The sequence below is a fragment of the Elephantulus edwardii genome, unplaced genomic scaffold (assembly GCF_000299155.1).
Source record: "Elephantulus edwardii isolate Elephantulus edwardi_28Jun2011 unplaced genomic scaffold, EleEdw1.0 scaffold00031, whole genome shotgun sequence".
Classification (NCBI taxonomy): domain Eukaryota; kingdom Metazoa; phylum Chordata; class Mammalia; order Macroscelidea; family Macroscelididae; genus Elephantulus; species Elephantulus edwardii.
The window spans coordinates 9,339,677-9,358,976 of record NW_006399781.1 but is presented as its reverse complement, the minus strand read 5'-3'; the positions used below and the strand labels follow the sequence as shown (position 1 = coordinate 9,358,976).

At 38.2% G+C, this 19,300-nt stretch overlaps 1 protein-coding gene across 2 annotated transcripts in view; it reads right to left on the bottom strand.

The window, feature by feature from the left end:
* Positions 1 to 19,300, bottom strand: part of VPS8 (vacuolar protein sorting 8 homolog (S. cerevisiae)) — a 351,425-nt gene that overhangs the window by 102,468 nt on the left and 229,657 nt on the right. For both annotated transcript variants that reach the window (XM_006884085.1, XM_006884086.1), the window contains exons 36-40: positions 18,199 to 18,288; positions 16,751 to 16,793; positions 14,037 to 14,140; positions 10,574 to 10,655; positions 10,046 to 10,128 (exon numbers count right to left, since the gene is read on the bottom strand). In XM_006884085.1, coding sequence (XP_006884147.1) covers positions 10,046 to 10,128; positions 10,574 to 10,655; positions 14,037 to 14,140; positions 16,751 to 16,793; positions 18,199 to 18,288 — 402 coding nt within the window. The remainder of the gene's footprint in view (positions 1 to 10,045; positions 10,129 to 10,573; positions 10,656 to 14,036; positions 14,141 to 16,750; positions 16,794 to 18,198; positions 18,289 to 19,300) is intronic.

Genomic DNA, 19,300 nt, shown 5'->3' with positions numbered 1-19,300 from the left:
AAATTCTCCAGGAAACTTCTTGCTCTCCCTAACACCCAACGCTGCCTTTTTCTCTTCTGGACTCTGACAGCAACTCTCAAACACAGGGCAGGTGCCAAGTTCTGACTCAGGATGGTTTTTGGCACTATCCATTAGTCTAGAGCTGTTGCTTGCTGCAGATTTCTACTTGAACCCTGCAGCTGAGGTCAAGTTCAAGAGATCGAAGGTGAACAATGACTGTGAATTTGTATATGAATCAACAAATTTACAAGTTTAAGCGTGAACAAGTCATTTTAGCTTAATGCAGAGGTATTCTATTTCACAGCTAGAAACGGTATCATTCAGCTAAGGAAACCCATGAGTTTGCAGGTCATTTAGAAAAGGCAAAAGTATGAGTTATCTCCAAGTAGTCTTTTACTAGAGAAACAATTCAGGTTTCAAACTCCATGGATCATTTCCCCTCATTTTTCTTTATATAGAAAGAGATGTCAGATGGTAGAAACAGAAATCCATGTGAATGCACTGAACTTGCATCAAGTTATGTTTTTGATCAAGCTCTTACTTCTCAAAGAATCAAACCATATTTTGTGATACTATTTTTTTTCAAAAGCTATTGTGATATCTATTAGACTATTTGCATCCCCTATGCAAATATAGCTATAGCATATGAAAGTTCTGGTATTTTTTATGACAGGGGTGACCTGGAAGACAAAAAGTTCTTTAAAAAGTTAAATTTCAGAGATGATGAAACCTTTATAGGTCGTGTCTGTATTTGCATCAGTACAGTTCGCTTTAATATACATAATTTAAAGGGCAAATCATGGGAATTTCCTCATGCAGGGACAATATAAATTATAGAGTGCAAAGGGAACCCAAGGTTTCTAGCACAGCCTGTACACCATCCACCAGCTCCTCACATCATTTCCCCAAGATGTCAGCTAGATTCTTTAGCAATGAGTAAGTGCTGAGGTTTCTCTTTAACTTGTTTGTAGTCTGTGAAAGAAAAGCACACTTGGGTACCTCACATAAATTTGTTTTCCAGAAAATCACACTGGAAAAAAGATGTGATGCCACTTTCTTTCCCCCTAGTGCTTTGCTTTCCGGTACCTATCACACCATGTAAATGTTTGCTTTAAAAGGCAAATCTTTGCTAACCAAGCATTGCTTTAAAATATGAATGATGCCCTCAGCAGGTTGGCACAGAAATAATGCATTTTCCTTTAATTCTTTTATTAAGACAGTCAGAAGCAGTTTTTCACAAGCCCGGAATTACTTTTATCACAGGGTGACAATCAGTGAAAGGAAGCAACAAAGATAAATCATGTCACACAAAAATGATTCCTTAAAAATGCTCCCTAATGGATCAAATGTTCATGGAAGACCTTGCATACCTCAGGGCTGCAGCAACTGTCTGAATAAACGTGTGTGGAGGTAAATAAAAAGAATGTTGAGAATCTGTTCTCATGTAAACGTCTCCTTTGGAAAAACTGAGGGGTTTTTGTGGGTTTTTTTTGGTGAGTCTGAGCCAAGTGTGCATCCGGTTACTGTCACTCCCACCTTTCTCCCTAGCAGAACTGATACTGTGAAGTGATAGGAAAAAATACAGTTGCTTATGTTAGGTACAGGGGAGCTCTGGCGGCTTATCTGGTAGAATGCTGCACTGTTAACTCAAAAGCAGGAGGTTCGAATCTACCAGCTGCTTCATAGAGGAAAGACTGCAAACTCTTCCCATGAGATTTACATCCTCCAAGAACTCACTGGAGGGTCAGCTATGAGCCAGTGTCGACTCGGCAGCACACAACATGTCACATACAAAAGTTCATGCACACAAAGTATAAGCTACTGAGAACTATTTCGAGGTATTAGATGATTGAGTCAACTAGAATTTACTCTGCTGGAATCCCGAAGGGATATGGCTCAAATCCATCAGCCATTCTGTGGGAGAAAGAAGGGCAATCTCTTCTCGTGTGATTACCTGTCTCTGAAAACTGTGGTTGTGGAGGTTCAGCTACGGGCTGGCACTGACTCGATGGTACACAATAACAACACAACAACAGCCATCGGGCTAGACACTGCAGATAAAACAGCGCACATAATAGACACGGCCTTGACGTTCATGGAACTCAGTCTGGCAGATTAGACATGGTCTTGGCTTTTATGGAACTCAGAGTCTAGTGGTAAGTCAATACAGAAGAGAGAGGAAAAGGAAATTTATCAGAGGCATGTTTGGGGCTGAAGTAGAATGGATAGGAAGGGGCAGAAAAGCTGTTTTGTAGGAAATAGTCCAGTGGTGAGGGTTTTATACTGGAAAGCAGATTAAATACTGGAACTACTGAGAAAAGTGATGAGGGAAATGACTTTAAAAATTTTTTAAATTTTACTTTATTATTTTTGTGTGTGTGTGCACCGGCAAATCAGATCTGACTGGTACAGGAGGAGATTATCCCTCCTTCTCCAGCAGAGCATCTGGTGGATTTGAACCATATACCTCTGGGACTGCAGTGCATCTTCTTGCCACTAGGCCACCAGAGCTCCGTTGGAAATTACTTTTTAAAAACACACAACTAAGTGTGTAAGAAGTGCTGGCTGAAACCCAACTTTTCTAAATGGTATTGAAGTACATGTAGTGATACATTTTCAATTAAATTCTTTCTTTACTCTCACAATTTTACTCTAGATATGAGCTAGTCATTAATACAGAAGACTTCTGAATAAAGAGCGATAGGAGGGACTCTATGAACCCAGGAGATTTTAAACAACTTTAATAGCTGAAACTTCTCTCACATGTGTTTTCCTTCTCCAGGATCTTCATTTTTTGTTCATTCTCTGTTTCCCTCTAGCTCCTTCACTTATTCTATGTACCGCTTCCAGCAACAACAACAGGATCTATGCTTAATTCTGCTATCAGAATTAGTTACCACAAACGTTGGTGGAGCAGTTACAGACTAAGACTATTCACATAAAAGGTTGGCAGTTTGAACTTACCCATTTCAGAAGGTCATGGCACTAGAGACATTATTGCCAATGTCAGATGGATCTTGACTGAAAGCAAAGAATACCAAAGGGGTGTCTAATCTGCCTTTCATTGACTATGCAAAGGCATTTGACTGTGTGGATCATAATAAATTTTGGCTAATCTTGAGAAGAATGGGAATCTCAGAGTACCTGATTGTGTTCATGCGAAACCTATACTTGGACCAGGAAGCAGTCCTCAGAACAGAGCAAGGAAACACTGCATGGTTCAAAATCAGGAAAAGAGTGTGTAAGGGATACGTCCTGTCTCTATATCTTTTCAATCAATATGTGAAACAGATCATTTGGGAGGCTGAACTTTACAAGGAAGGAACGTGGCATCAGGATTGGAGGATGACTCATCAATAACCTATGCAGATGACACAACCTAACTTGCAGAAACCAAGGAGAAAGGGAGGCGTTTGCTGCAGAGGGTCAAGGACTGCACTCTCCAATATGTAATGAGGCCCAACATCAAGAAGATGAAGATTCTCATCACTGGGTCAATTGGCAGGATCAGGATGGGTGATGAAGAGATTGAGATTGTTAAAAGCTTTAGTTTGCTTAGCTCCACAATCAACGCCCTTGGCACCAGCAGTCAGGAAATCTAAAGACAAATTGCATTACGGGAATCTGCTTTCAGAGACCTTTCCAGAGTGGTAAAGAGCAATCATGTCAGTCTAGAGACTAAAGTGCACATGATTCAGGCCATGGTCTTCACAATTACTTGCTATGCATCAGAAAGTTGGACAATGACTAAAGATGACAGAAGAATAGGTGCCTTTTTTTGAGTTGTGGTGCTGGAGAAGAGTATTGAACCAACAAGAGAACAAATAGGTCTGTCCTTGAGAGGGTGAAAACTGCTCCATGAAGGTAAGGATTCTGCAGCGTCGTCTCACATACTTTGGGCAGGTGGCCAGGAGGGACTGGGCCTTGGAGAAGGACTCTCCAAAGACCAGGTTGCTGTGAGCTGAAATCAGCTAGACTGCAACAAGTTTGTTTTTTGGTTTTCAAGAAATCTAATTTACGAACCATCTTCTTTCTCTTCTATTTTTCTTTGTGATTGATTTATTCTTGTGTTTTCTACTTTCTAATATCTCCTTAATCTTCTTCAAGTTGAGTTACTTTCTGACTATATGAAAGTCAGGTATTTAAATATCTCTTTTCTAACCTTTATATATTTTTCAAAAAACCCCAAACCCCTAAGTTTTATATTTTCAAAAGAACATATACCAAACAAATGAAAAGAAAAAAAAAATAACAATCTTAAGATAAAAATAAAAACTACATTCTTTAGATTGCATAAATTCTATCTACTGTTTCACTGATTTATTCTTGACTGCATATTATTTCTTTTAATCTACTTACTTTGGGTTTAATGTTTTCTTTGTTTTCCAGTTTCCTAAGCCAGAAACTGAGGCCACTGATTTGAAGTCTTCTTTTTTCTTATAGGTGTTTAGGACATATAACCTGCACCTACCCTGTAGCCCCTGAAATGCTTCCAAGACATCCCACAAATTTGGTAAGTTTCTCTCTCTTTTTCCTATGCAGTTCAAAATATACTTTCTAAATTTTTCTTTCAATTTCTTCTTTGATTCATGGTCTATTTAGAAATGGGTTTACTTTGCAAATATTTGGGAACTTTCCTGTTACCTTTCTGGTACTGGTTTCTTCTATTTTAAGTGTGTTATGATCAGAGCGTGGATTTTTCACTTGAATTCCCTGAAATTTGCATCTTGATTTACAGATCAGAAGAGTCTATCCTGGTCAAGAGTCCCACATGCACTGCAGAACATGGCTTCCATTATTGCTGGGTGGAGGGGTAGGTGGACACATTGATTATGTCAAAGTGTCTGAGTGTGTTCAGCAGACCTCTGCTTCATTCTCATTTTGGTTCCTCTCTATGCAACGTGCCTCTGCCCCGCCCCCGGTGTTATTATCATTTTCCCTGTACTATTGGTTCTGAGCAGTTACGAGCTACCTTATACTTTTCTTCCAGCTTCCTGAGCACGAGTTTCATTCATCTACAGTCTAATGTGGTGGATTGTTAGGTGCTATCAAGTTGACTACAACTCATAGGAACCCCATGACCAAGAGATCTGAGCCCTGTCCTATCCTGTGCCCTCTTCACCGTCTCTGATATGCTCGAGCCCATTGTTACAGTCACTGTGTCAATCATCTTGTTGAGGGTCTTTCTCTTTCTCTGATCCTCCATCTTTCCAAGCATGATATCTTTCTCCAAGGAAAGGCTAACAGTTCTCCATAAAGCTAGAAAATTCAGCCAGTATTTCATCAATTTTTTTTCTCTGCTCCTTTTCCTCTTTTGGGAACCCACGTGTTTGTTGTTGATGTGGAGCTGGTTCTGATTCGAGGAGGCCACATGCACAGAAGGCATCACTGCTCAGTCTCACACACCTTCACAGTCTGTAACGTTTCAGACCACTGCTCCAGGCGCTGTGTCAATTCATCTCATGGAGGGCTCCCGTCATCTCTGCTCACCTCCAACAGACAGTTACATGGGACACGCATCAAGCAAGACACATCACTACTGTTGTTGCCAGGTGCTGTCAAGCTGATGACAAGTCAGTGTGATGCTATGAACAACAGATTAATCACTGTGCATGTGTGTGTGTGTGTGTGTGTGTATACTTGAAAATGATCTCACAATGCACTGATACTCTATTCCTATTTTTTATCCCTGTTTCTCTATGTGCTTTTCCATAATATGGCCACATTATATAAATGATGAGGTTTCCATCTCCCGGGTGGCAAGGGCATTGTTCCTGGCCCTAGGTGAGAACTGTCCTTTTTCATCCTTCTCTGGCCTGGGCAGTTCCCTCATATGCTGAATATTGTAGGGGGGTCCTCTGCATATCTCTGGAGTGTTCTGTCTGTAGACTCCCCTGCTACTTACCTTACAACCATTATTTTGCATATTTTGTCCATTGATTAGTTATTTAAGACATGAGTGTTAAATTCAGTTTGTTACTTCATCTTGGCTAAAAGCAGAAATCCTTCCCGCTTTAACTTTTATTCACTTTAGGAATATTTATTGCATGTGTAGGTGAAAGGTGCCTCTGAGCTATATGATGGTGATTAAAGAGGTAACTAAAGTGTGTAGTTTTATGGCTCAAGGTCCTTATATCTTAATAGGATATAAAGATATATAAACAGACTTGATTCTGAACAGTATTCCTAATCTTCACCTTTAGTATTCCTCTTTTCTCATCAATTCATTCCTAATAGCATTCACATTTTAAGTATCACTCTGTGGATGACTTCCAGGTCTGTACCTTCACCTCTGCCCTCTTCCTCCAAACTGTAGTCTTGAGTTCTCCCACTGTCCAGTCAGTGTGAGCCACATGAACCTGCAGTCAGGATTAACTAGGTCCTTCCCCTCTTCTCCAACATCTAAATGGTCAAACAGTCCAGTGGTTCCTACCATCTAACCTTCCCTTCTTCATCTGTGCAACTGAAACAAACGCTGAGTATCTACAACATCACAATGACCTCTATGCCTTCAATCTTTATTCCTTGTAGTTTATCCTGGAGAGTGCACCCTGAATAATCTTTCTAAAAAATCTGCTTAAAACTGATGACAAGTTATTCATTTTAGAATAAAACTGAGAGACCTTTGCACGGTTTTGGAAGCACTTTCGGACACAGTCCCCATCTCAAACGTCAGCACTGTGACTCCCCTTCCTTCTCACCTTATGTTCCAAGCATACTTATCACTCCCTGAATGTACCACGTTTCCCCTCAGTCTCTGCACGTATATAGTTCACTCTGCATAGAATATCGTTACCAAGTTTCGTTCCCTGATTCCTTCAGCTCTTTAAAATTCAGTTCTGATGTATCCTCCTCCATATCTTTTCTTATTTCCCAGTCTGTTTCAGATACATGCTTTTATTGGCATACATATTTTTCAGAAACCCGACTCAATCTAACATTTTTGAAAAGGTAATTATCATAAAGACACTGGAGTGTCTCGAGAATGCAAGTGAAGGGATGCAGGCGAGACTGAAGAGCTAGCATGTGGGACTGAAATGCCAGCAGGAGTTCCTCTCCCTGAGGCCTTCTCTCCTCTCCCTCTCCCTCGCCCCCTTCTTTCCTCTGCCTCTTCTCTTTTCTCCTCTCCCTATACCTTATCTACTCTCTTTTCTGTATGCTTGCCTCACTTCACTCCTTCTCCCTGATGATTACTTTCTTTCACTATTCCTGTCCACATGATCCCAAAGTTGTCACTGTCAGCTCCTCCACTGTGGATCATACTCAGTCCAGAAATCTGAAGAGAGACTTGCTCATCTTTCTCAAGTTCAGCTCAGATACTTCCTGGGAAGGAGCCTGGATGGGCCCAATTATCCACCATGAGTCAATTAGTCAGAGCCAAGAAGTAAGTTCATGCTTTTCACAGTTGCTCCAACAGCAATCATGTGGTCTGAAAGGCTTATGGTGCAGAATTGGCAAATACTCTTCATGAGATTTGGAAGAGATAACACCTCCCACACACATAGCCACTATGTTTTGCATACAGTCCTATAATTACTTGTAATACAACTTTACCTTCTCTTAGGTGTTCTTCAGGGTAAGAACTGTGCCTTTTATCTATAGTATTGGTTACTGCCTAGTAAGAGTGATTTGTAAATGTTACTGAGTGAATACAGACAAATAAAATCTAAGTAATGGCCCACAGGGTAATTAAAAATTAATACATAAATTTTTTTCAAAATATCAAGTACTGAAACACTTGGCAAACTCTTGTTTTCTCGGGAAAACACACGAATAAGGAGCTTGGAGACTTTGGCGGCTATCTGGGTTCTACCACTAATGGTAGGCCAGCTTTTTACCTTCTCTAGTCTACAGCTCCCTTCTTCATAAATAGACATCTTTTATAAGAACCCTATCTCCATACCTCTAGACATAACCCTAGTGGCACAGTGCCTGAGAACGAATGAAATGGTGAGTGGTTCAAACCAACCAGTTGCTCTCTGGGGAAAGCTATGGCAGTCTGCTTCCATAAAGCCTAACAGTCTTAGAAACTCCATAGGGCAATGTACTCTCCTATACAGTTGCTAGGTTGGAATCAACTCTCAACAGCAATGGGGACCTACCTTAAGAGGCAATGAGCTTCAAGTAAGGTTATCTGTGAAAGTACTTTGAAAAAAAATCCCTATATAGCTATAAGGTATAATTATTAGAGAACTCATACATGCATATAGGAAATTTAAGAAGTAGCACATAACACTGACTATTGGGAGTTAAAAACTACTCAAAGTAGAAAAGAAAAGAATTACAACATATGACAGAACCCAAAATAAGATAAAGATTTGCAAGTATCAAAAGCATTCAAAGAGAAGAGTCTTCGATAAATACAAAATTTTAAAAGCTCATATGCTTCTGTCAAAGGAAAAAGAGACTTTTGGTAAAATTTATGTATCAGTTTATGGCTAACCTCTAACATGAAGCAAAATGTACATACTGAGAGAACATACTTTTAACTTATCTAATTTCATGGTAAATTAAATTATTTCTGCTTTATTTACATTTGATTCTCCCCAAATACACCCCATCTCATCTAAAGTATTCCTGTCTGTAGGAAATATTACTTTATACAGAATTAGAAACTTTCTGACTAATGTATAATAAAATAAGAGAAGTAATCTGTATCAAAGAATTACTCAACACAGAATTAATAAGGATCAAATGAGATAATATGTATAAAATATATTCTGAATGGTAATGTACTATGTGAGGATGGGAGCTCTTGGATATAGATTTACCAGGAAAGGCTCAAAGTTTTCATATCAGATAGGAAGTTGAGCTTGGAAGGCCTTAAAAGATTGCTGACAGGGACTTTCTTGACTAGATAAGAAGAATTAGACAGTGCTAAAGGCCATATTACTATTTTAAACTAGATTTTTACTGTTTAAAATTGAGTTTTAAAAAACTTTATTTCATAAGTATTCCTCTACAACTTTATTTCATAGGTCTACCTCTATATACCTCTGCAAAATGAAGGACAACACCAAGGAATAATTTCTACCTTCCTTAAGAACACTCATAGATCTTTCCAAAAACACCTCATAATGTGATTTTAGTGGGTTGTTTGTTTTTCTTTTGGTAAAAGCAGAAATTTTGTTTTAAAACAAAACTGGCTGGAAAAGATTTTCTTATAAATGATTGGACACACAACTGGCTATAATTGAAGAGATGACTCTCAAACATAAAAAAAAGGTTTAGGATGAGTTACAGAAAACTACATAAAAACCCAGGCTTACACAATGTCTATAATAACTTTTCCCCCCTTCCAATATTCAGAACACCTTATTGCAGATCTGGGAGCGCAGAGACTTCTCTCAAAACTGTCTCTTTTTAAAAACATATTGCTGTTGTGTACTGTTGAGTCAGAAGAAAACTATAACTGACTCGACAGCAGGTTTTCATAGGTAGTTAATTGCATGGAAGAAGACTGCCCATCTTTCTCCTGCAGTGCAATTGGTGGATTTGAACCACATAGCTTTGCATTGGCAGCACAAATCTTTACCACTAGGCAACTGGATTTAAAAAGCATAGTCAACTAAAAATAAGTGATCATTGTCTCCCTATTAGCCCACAAACAGAAAGCCGGTCTAGCTTTTTATCCCAAGTTAACAGCCAACACTTAAAAGACTGCACATCCAACTGACTGTTACAAACAGGTATCTGCAAACACGTTCCATTGAAAAGATTCAGGGATAAAGGTACTTAAATTACTAGCAAATGTTAAAATTAGCTGCTGAACATGTGAGACCCACACAACACATATAACAAATACTAGGAAGCTCTGGTGGCTTAGTTGTAAGGACTTGTGAGGGCAACCCAAAAGCAGATGGTTCAAATCCACCAGATGCTCCACAGGAGAGAGATGGGCAGTTTCCTCCCATGCGGTTGACAGCCTCTGAAAGCCTGCTGGAGGGGCAGCTATGAGCTGGTTCTGACTAGATGGCACATAACAATGACGACAAAATATTGGTTGAAACTTATCAGCATTTATTATTTTCCCTCTTTGACTCACCTGTAATATTCTTTGTAAGATTGATGGAAGGGCAATAAATGTTGCCATGCTGTTGAGAACTTGCATAGTCAAAGATTTCAGGGCTGTTAGAATAAAAGGTTAACATTGAGGTTAGTTTAAATAAGAGTTTTCAGTTGTTTCTTTGAGTGGAAAACAGCAGACTTATATAGCTCCTTTGAAACTTAGTTAGCCAACAGCTGGTTGGTAGTTTTTAAACTATGTGCTCATATAAGGGTAAAAATAATATTCGTTTTCAAAAAAATGGTATGATTGGTGCCACAGGAAGAATTAGACTTGAAAAGATGAGATTAACAAATATAGGCTTATTGGGAAAAAACAGTTACAGTGTAAGTGAATGAAACAATGTAAATAAATTCCTGTATGAAAACTAAAAAAAAAATCTTAAGAAGTTAAAAAAGAAGAAAAATGGTAAGAATAGGATACTGGAGGCAAGTACTGTAATGATAATTTTTAGCAGACAACAACTGGGTTGATGGTATGGGTGGACTTCAGTTCTGATACACTTACCTTCGGAGTGTGGATGAGGCACAGTTAAGCTGGAGAGCTTCTGAGGGGCCATCATTGCCTCCAGTAATGGAAACCAGAGTGCCTACAAGATCAGACAAGGCCAGAGAAAAATCAGAGTGCTGTGTTACTTTAAATAGCAATATGGAATATACAGTTTGTGTAGACAGCTAATGCACTAAGCCACAAAATGGAAAATTGGCACTCTGGAAGAAAGTCCTGGTAATCAACTTTCAAAAAACTGTCCTTGAAAACCTCATGGAACACAGCCCTCCTCTGATACACATGGAGTTACCACAAGTAGGAGTCAACGCAATTGTAACTATTTTAACATCAGCATAGTGTTTTTCAGGTTGAAACGGAATGCTTATGTATTTGCTGAAAAAAGATTACAGGCAACATTTGATTGAGGTGAGAAAAAGATGCACACACATTGTTATTCTTGTTGGTGAGTATGATTCGTAGTGACTCTATGAAGAGCAGACCTGAACCTTTTCCTATCCTATGCCAGTCTCACAATCTCTGAAACATTTGTGCCCATTGCTGCACTCACTGTGTCAAGCCATCACACTCACCGTCTTCCTTTCTTAGTTCACCTTCCACCTTTCCAAGCATGATGGTCTTCTCTAAGGAACAGCTTCTCCTAGCAACAGGTCCAAAGTATGTGGTATAAAGTTTCAAAATTCTTGCCTCTAAGCAGCAACCTGGTTTCATTGTCTTCAGTTCAGACCTGTTTGCCCTTTTGGCAGTCCATGGTATGTTCAATACTCTTCTCCAGCACTACAACTTAAAGGTATCAATTCTTCTTTTATCATCTTTAGTCATTGTCCAGCGCTCTAATGCACAGTAAGTAATTGCAAAGACTATGGCTTGGATCAGGTGCACTTTAGTCTCTAGACTGACATCGTTGCTTGTCAGCAGACTTTCCCAAAACAACTCACCTTTTGTGTTGACTTGGGATCTGAGCATGCTGAAATTGTTAACAATCTCAATCTCTTCTTCATCTATCATGATGTTGCCAATTTGTCCAGTGGTGAGAATCTTCATTTTCTTGATGTTGAGCTAAATCTATATTGGAGACTGAAGTTTTTGACCTTCTGCAGCAAATGCTTCAGGTAATCCTGTTTCAGCAAGCAAGGTTGTGCCATCTAATAACACAGTTTTCCTCCAATCCAGATTCCACATTCTTCCTTATGAAGTCCAGCCTAATGAATTATTTGTTCTGCATACAGACTGAGAAAAAATATGGAGACAGGATGCATACCTGATGCACTTGCTTCTTGATTCTGGACCAAAGTGTTTCCTTGCTCTGTGCAGAGGACTACTTCCTAGTCTAAGCATAGGTTTCTTATAAGCATAATCAAGTATTCTGATTTCTAATTCTTCTCATACTTAGCCACAATTTGTTATGACCCACACATTCAAATGCCTTTGCATAGTAAGTGAAACAAATAAACTTTCTTCTTGTACTCTTGGCTTTCAGTCAAGATCCATCTGACATTGGTAAGGATATCCCCAGTGCCATGACCTCTTCTAAACCTGGCTTGTATTTCTGGCAGTACTCTGTCAGTGTACTGTTCCAGTCATTTTTGGATAATCTTCAGCAGGATTTTATTTGCATGTGATGCTGTTTGATAATCTGAAGGCTTATTTTTATGTAAGTATTATTTTTGTGAAAATGCTAGGCTGATTTTATAAAATACATTCTATTAAGTTTGGAGGTTTTAACGGTTGTTCTCTTTGCTTTTCTTTGTTTTGTTCTAGAGGAGTTTAAACAAGAGCTCTTGACTTCCCTTGAAATTTGCCACAAACTCAAGAGTAGAAAATTTAAATTATACAAAAGCTTGATAATGAACTGTATCTATGCTATCTCCTTACAAATGTTTCATTCAGAGATTAGCAGTTTTAAGAATTTCCTTAGAATAACTATGAAAATTCTTGATACACAATGTGTTACAAACAATAATGACTATAAAATAACTAATTGAAATACAGAGGATGAAAAGTAAAGTTGGAGTAGGTATGAGTTCATGGGAATTACTATGTTGACATGGTTACTATACATGTAAAAATGGCAATGAACTATAAACATCTTAAATGTAATAATTCCAGGCTGTAACATTTATTCATATTTTTCAGCTTTGGAGAAACATATTAGTAGATAGAAACATTTATCAGAAATTTAGAAATTATTCAATTTAAGCCTGTAAAATGAAATTTTATGCTATATTTATTATTGGAAAAAAAACTATCTGATTTTCATAAAATGGTATCAACTTAGATAAAAAACTCTCAAGTGATGTTCACTAAATGTTAATGATGATTATTTCTGGGTAGTATAATGAGTATAAAGTAATTTAAAAAAAATAAAATCTTTCTGTATTGAAGAATTTTAAAAAATAACTAGAAGGTATCATTTCAGAAAACGTAGGTTTTTAATAAAGAAAAGGAATTACCTGCAGATTTGGATGTGTTTGTTATGTTCAATTTATATTACAAAGGGTTTTCAGCATGTATATAGCCTTGAAAACCCCTTGAAAAAGCTTAAAATGAAAAGGAGCAATTTACCCATCTCCAAAGAACAGAAAACACACCACCATTGAGTATTTTCATTATAACATGCATAGCTACAGGTAGGAAAAACTAACACTGCTTTCCACTTCAAGAAATCCACGCTGGAGAAAAAAGCTCAGGTGTCAGTCAGGGGTCTATTCTGCCACCACTTTACTTCTTACAACTACAGAATTTAGGTGTCAAATCACAACTTAGTCCTTAGATTTTGCTTCTCTGCTAAAAATTCCCTGTACCAGGTGCTAAATCATATCTTCTTCAGGTGTTTTTGGCTTTGGTGGTTTTTTTTGCTGCTGCTTGTAGTCTGGGATCTGTGATAGTAGTGATTTCCAACCTTGGCAGTATGTTAGAATCAAGGGTAGTTTTAAAAAATCAGTACTGATGGCTGTGTCCCAACTCCAGAGATGGTAATTTAATTGGCCTGGGGTGCGGCTTGAGCACTGGGATTTTCCACGACTCCCCAGGGACTGCAGGGAGGAGACTATTTCTTCTCTGACCTTTTCCAGCTTGCTCTGAATCCCTGGAGGGCTTCCCTCCAATTCTTCACGCTCACTCTCCTCCCTAGGGGACAGATGATAAATGAGGTCGAGCACGCAGCATCACTTTGTGGGACACACAAATCTCAGTCCAAAGAGAACAAGGACATCTACTATGCACACACCTGAAGTTCTGCAGCTCAGCCAAACAACAGAGGAATAGAAAGCTTTCTATGAGAACAAAGAGGCCAGGCACTGCTCATAATAACTTCAAGAGTCTTGTTCTCCTGGGAGCACTAAACAGTGATTAAAATCCAGTTGAATTAAACTCAGGTGGCTGAGAGGGCAGTGGAAATAGAATTAATTCCTACTTTCAAACCAGAACAGGCTTTTAAATGCCTAAGCAGTCTTTCTCCTACCTCTCGTTGCTGTTGGTTCAAATTATGTGAATTTCTCTGGCAAAGGGCAATTGTCTCTACCATGGTATCTTCAACACCCTTCAAGGAGAAAGCCTCTCTTGTATCTAGATTCAGAAAAAATATAAACATCTTTTAAGGCTGTATTGCTGATAATCTCAGAGCTTCTGGAAAAAAAATTGTTCTTTATTATAAAACCATCCCTAAAGTCTTGATAAAGTAAAAAAAAACGGAAGACTCAAAAGCAGATGATTTTATATAAACGGAGTTTTCCAGATAAATGTTTGATATTTACTTAACACATAAAGCACAGCATACTCAGCATTTTAATAGATATTAAAACTATGGAAAACTACCAAGCATCTGGTAGTGTGGCCTAGCTGGTAACGAGACCACTCGTCTCCTTTCTGGCTCTAACAGCATTTCTTCTGCTAGTTATTTAAAGTATTCCTTCCCCCACAAGAGACTATCTTAGGTCCGTTTTACGTTTTTCAATGATCTCAGTAATTTTTGCGGCTTCAATTCTCATGCCCTTGCTAATAACTTTAACAGATATATCTTTATTCCTTTCAAAGTCTGCATTCTTGATATTTTTTTTTTTACTGCTTTAAGGACTTTTACTGGAAAGATGCTGTGTAAGCACCTTGAATTTTCCATGTGCAAACCCCAGCCCCTTTCCCCCCTCATTTCAAGCCAGTTCCTCCCCCGTACATTGTCAACTAAGTTAACAGAACCATCATCATTATTAGCCTTCCAGTTTATAAAGTTTCTTTATCTTTGGTGCTTCCTTCTCCTTCACCCTGTACATTCAAATAAGTTGCAAAATGTAGTTAATGCTACTCTCTCACATGCCTGCTTCCTTCAACCTTGGTGAAGGTCTCCATCTGGACTACTGCAGCAGTCTTTTTTTTTTTTTTAAATAATTTTTAATTATTTATTTATTTTTTACAGAGGTTTTGGATTTCCATTCATTCACTGCCACAATTTTCTCCCTTCCCACCCCTCTCCACCAGCTCACTTCCCCCTCCGAAGAGAGAAAAAAGAAAAAAGAAAAAAAAGAAAAAAGATTCCTTCATTAGTATACAATTCCCACGTCCCTTCTCCCCACCCTGACTACACTTCTCTATGCAACCTTAATTCTGGATTCCTGTGCTAACCATAATACTCAATCATATATCACTTCTAGTCTTTTATACACTTCTGATGTTAAAATTTTGCCTCTCTCCCTACTTTTCTTAAACACAAGACCAAAGAAACCATTCCTCTCTGCAAAGAGCATCAAAGACTTGTAATTTTTAAAAACAGAAACTAAGTAAACCTCTGACCCCTAGCAAGTGTTCTGGCTCATCTCCTCATCCTGCTCTTACTCTCTGAGGTTTCTGGCCAGGCTCTTTCATGGTCATCTCACGAGGCAGCTTAGAAAGCCTTCTCTTGGCTTTGCTTATCAGACTCTATTCATTCTTCCGGTTTAACATCAAAGCCCATCTCATCCACAAAACCCACTCTGATTTATTGGGTACGCACAGTTTCCTAACTTTCTGCTCTCCTTTGGCACTCTCATCCCTTCTCTTCTCTAACATTCATTATGTAGATGTCTCCTTCACTAGGCAGCAGTTCTTTCAGGGCAGGTTGTTTTTATCTATGCGTAACCCTTAGGAACTATCACCCTGTCTTGGAGTTAAAAGATCTTAAAAAGAAATCTTAAGTGTACTGTTAAAATTGATCTGAAAGTAGATGGCAGACATGAGACTATCAGTGAAAAATTTTTTATATAAATGCAAAGAACTGGCTTTAGACATCTCACCTGTAAATCATTGCACTGATTTTGGGGGGCACACTCTTATGTTTCCCTCAAGCAATGTACTGTTTGCAAAAATTCCATAACACTAAATTTAGGTAGAAAATGTCATAAGTGCAATAATCTTACCGTAATTAAACTGATTAAACATATACTGACATGACAAAATAACGGTTAATTGTCTAGCTGTATTACCAACATGGAAAAGTCAAATAACTCAGTGTGCTACCAGATGTTTAAGATACAACAGAGATCCTGTTGTCTAAGAACCATGAAAAAATTCAGATAAACAAGTCTTCCACTGGCAATAATGGAGGGAAATGAATTAGATGAAATGGTGGACCATGGAGCCTAAGAAATGTGTTGATGCATTTAAACATATTTTCATCTAAAAATCACTGACGAAGCGATTCCTTGACATCCACACTATTTTGAAAATGTCAAGGAATATCATTAAAATGATATATCTGTGTAGCAAAGACACTCAGGATTCTAAAATGTCAAATTTTATTGTTGTGAGCTACAACTGTATATATTCCATATAGAAATACTGGCTCACTTGCTGATTAGAAGGTCTAATTTGCTACTGCTCAGCACATCACAATTTTTTTAAGATGTTAGCAATACATCTCATTTATATGTAACAAAACTTAAATACAGAATCATTAACAAAGAACTGAACAGTAGACGCTACTGTCTGTACAACATTAACATCGCTGGTAATTAGCATCACAAAGCTACACTGGTTACATGATTTTCTACAATGAACTCCTGTAAATCATTTCACACTCAGACCAGTGTTAAAGTGGATAAATAATCATTATGCAGATGGGCTTGTGTAATTATTTCTTAATAATTACAGGGTTCAAACACATGGTCTAGGGAAGAAAAAAGACCCATTTTTCACTTGAAAACTTACTTTCATCTTCCTGTGTGATCTCCTGGAGTTTGCTTTGTAGCCTCTAGGAAATAAAAAGGGCACAGGAGGGAGGAAGAATGCGTCATGTTTCCAAGTCACCAAATATTTAATATCTTTTAAAGAAAAGTCCCAAGAAACAACAAGCTTATTAAGGAATGCCCCTTACTGCTGTTTACAAGAGTCCCTGTGTACAGTAGGTGGTATTGGAAGTACCCCAAATATCAACTGCAACAAGTCTCTGAGTTCTGGCTATCCAGCTTATATACAGCTTGTACTTACAAGTTACATTTAATGCTATATAAATTTTCTCTTCCTTTGAAATGATGAAGAAACCCCTACTCACAAGAAATTTTTCATCACAATTGCCTTCACTTGTTGTTACATGCCGCTTTTAAAGCATGGGGAAGATATGGAGGCTTTGCTTGCTGCACTAAACTCTACCCTACCCACTGCTGTCCAGTCAATACCCAGACATGTTGTTGTTATGTGTCGTCGAGTCGCTTGCAACTCATAGCGACCCTATGCACAACAGCTCTGAACCCTGCTCTATCCTGAGCCAATTTTACTGTCTCTGACACACCCACCCTCATTACCTCAGTCACTGAGTTAGTCCATCTCACACCCAGACATAGTGACCATCTAGTGAGTTTCTGAGGCTCTACAGTTTTATGACAGGAGACTGGGCATCTTTGTCCTGTGGAGCCACTGATGGATTCAAACTGCAGACTTTACAGACTGTGCCACCACCAGGGCTGCTGCTGCTTGCACTAAAGCAAGGCTAAACACTGACAGCATGCACCTGTTCCAGCATATAAACAAACATGACCTAAAGACACATGTACCAACAGGGTCACAACCATAATAACCCAGGGCCTGCTTATATTCACACAATTAAATGTTATTCAGCAATAAAAAAGAATAAACTGGATAAAATTACAATGCTAAATCTCCAAAACATGATGAGGAATGAAAGAATCTTTACATGTGGGGTACACATAGGACGAGTGTACTAATATGAGGAGAGTTAAATGAAGGGAGTAGACAAAACTGGATTAATTCTGGAAAGTCAGAAAAGTAGCTGTCTCTGGGGAGATGAGATCCAAGTGGGAAAGATTATGAAGAATTTTCTGGGTGATGCTAATGTTTATCTCGTTAGCAATTTGAGGTACATAGACAGACCTATCTGTTGAAATGCATCACACTGTACACTTAAGATGTGTCATTTCACTGTACTTAAATGCTATCTTAAAAAAAACCAAACAGAAAACCAACCATAGTACCATAAATACTGGATTCTAGACAACGAGAAGTTTGATTAGAGAAATATTTGGGGAAACAATCTATCGAAGTCTGTTAACTTATTTCGAGACATTAAAAAATAGGATAAATTGCGGAATGGTTAGAAGCCAATACAGAAACATGACAAAGCAAATAACGTGCAGTGTTACCTCTAGCATTATTAAGAAGGCACCCTGAATATCTCCTTTCTTCTCCAATAGATAAGCAGTAACTTCATGGAGCTGATATTTTTGAATAATCTAGTTAAAAAAAGAGTATTTTTGAAGAGTTAGAAGATTCTACTAGAAACTTTAAAAGTAAACAATAAATGACAACTTCATATCCTGAAAGTACACTACTTTACATATGCATAATACAAATATAAATATTTTACTTTATTGTTCTCTGGGACCTCCCTAATTGGACTAAGTTCATTCTTTTATTTCTACTTATTTATTCAAAACATTGTTACACACTTGAAAATAGACATTGGTGAGAGGTAACATACATACATAAACAGCAATGATATAAGCTAGAAATTAAGTGTTATAAAAAAGCTTACAGCTAAAGCTATGGAAATTGAAGGAGAGAGTCGGCAAATACACAAAATGTAGCATCTTGTCTGGTCCTTAGCTAATGATAAACACTGCAAATGTTTTTAGAATTAGTGATCAAAGTTCAGGGGGTGATATGAGCAAGTGCACATGAGAGGGCAAACACTGGTAGAACACAGGGAATACTGAGTAGGTTAGCTTTCTGGGTGAGTATGAAAGCGGATGAGTAAGAAATGACATTGAAAAATACAGATCAGAGTAAGATTCACTGAAGAATGAAATGGTCAGTTTATAATATGTGGGCTTCTAACTCCAGGAAAAGAGAGAAGTGATGGAATGAGAGAGCTCTCGGTCAGGTAAGAGGAGGTGCAGAGAATGAACAGGTGAAATGAGGGAAATTATGAGGATACTTCTGTACTAGTAATAGTGAAAGCCTAATAGGTACCAAACAGAAGGAAAAGTGGGAATAGAGGAGATGAGAAAAGAAACAATTTAAAGAAAGAATTCTAGGTCTTGGAAAAAGATTTGGGGAGAGATAATTGGACTTTGGGAATAATAAATGATTCTGAGGCTCAGAGCCTGGCTCCCTGAGAGGATGTGACACTGGGACAGTGTCGTGGAAACACAGGGTCAGGGCTAAGATCAACAGCAGAGATGTTCAATAGAACCATAATGTCATCTGAGAAAAGTAAAAAGAAACAAATATATTTATTTTATT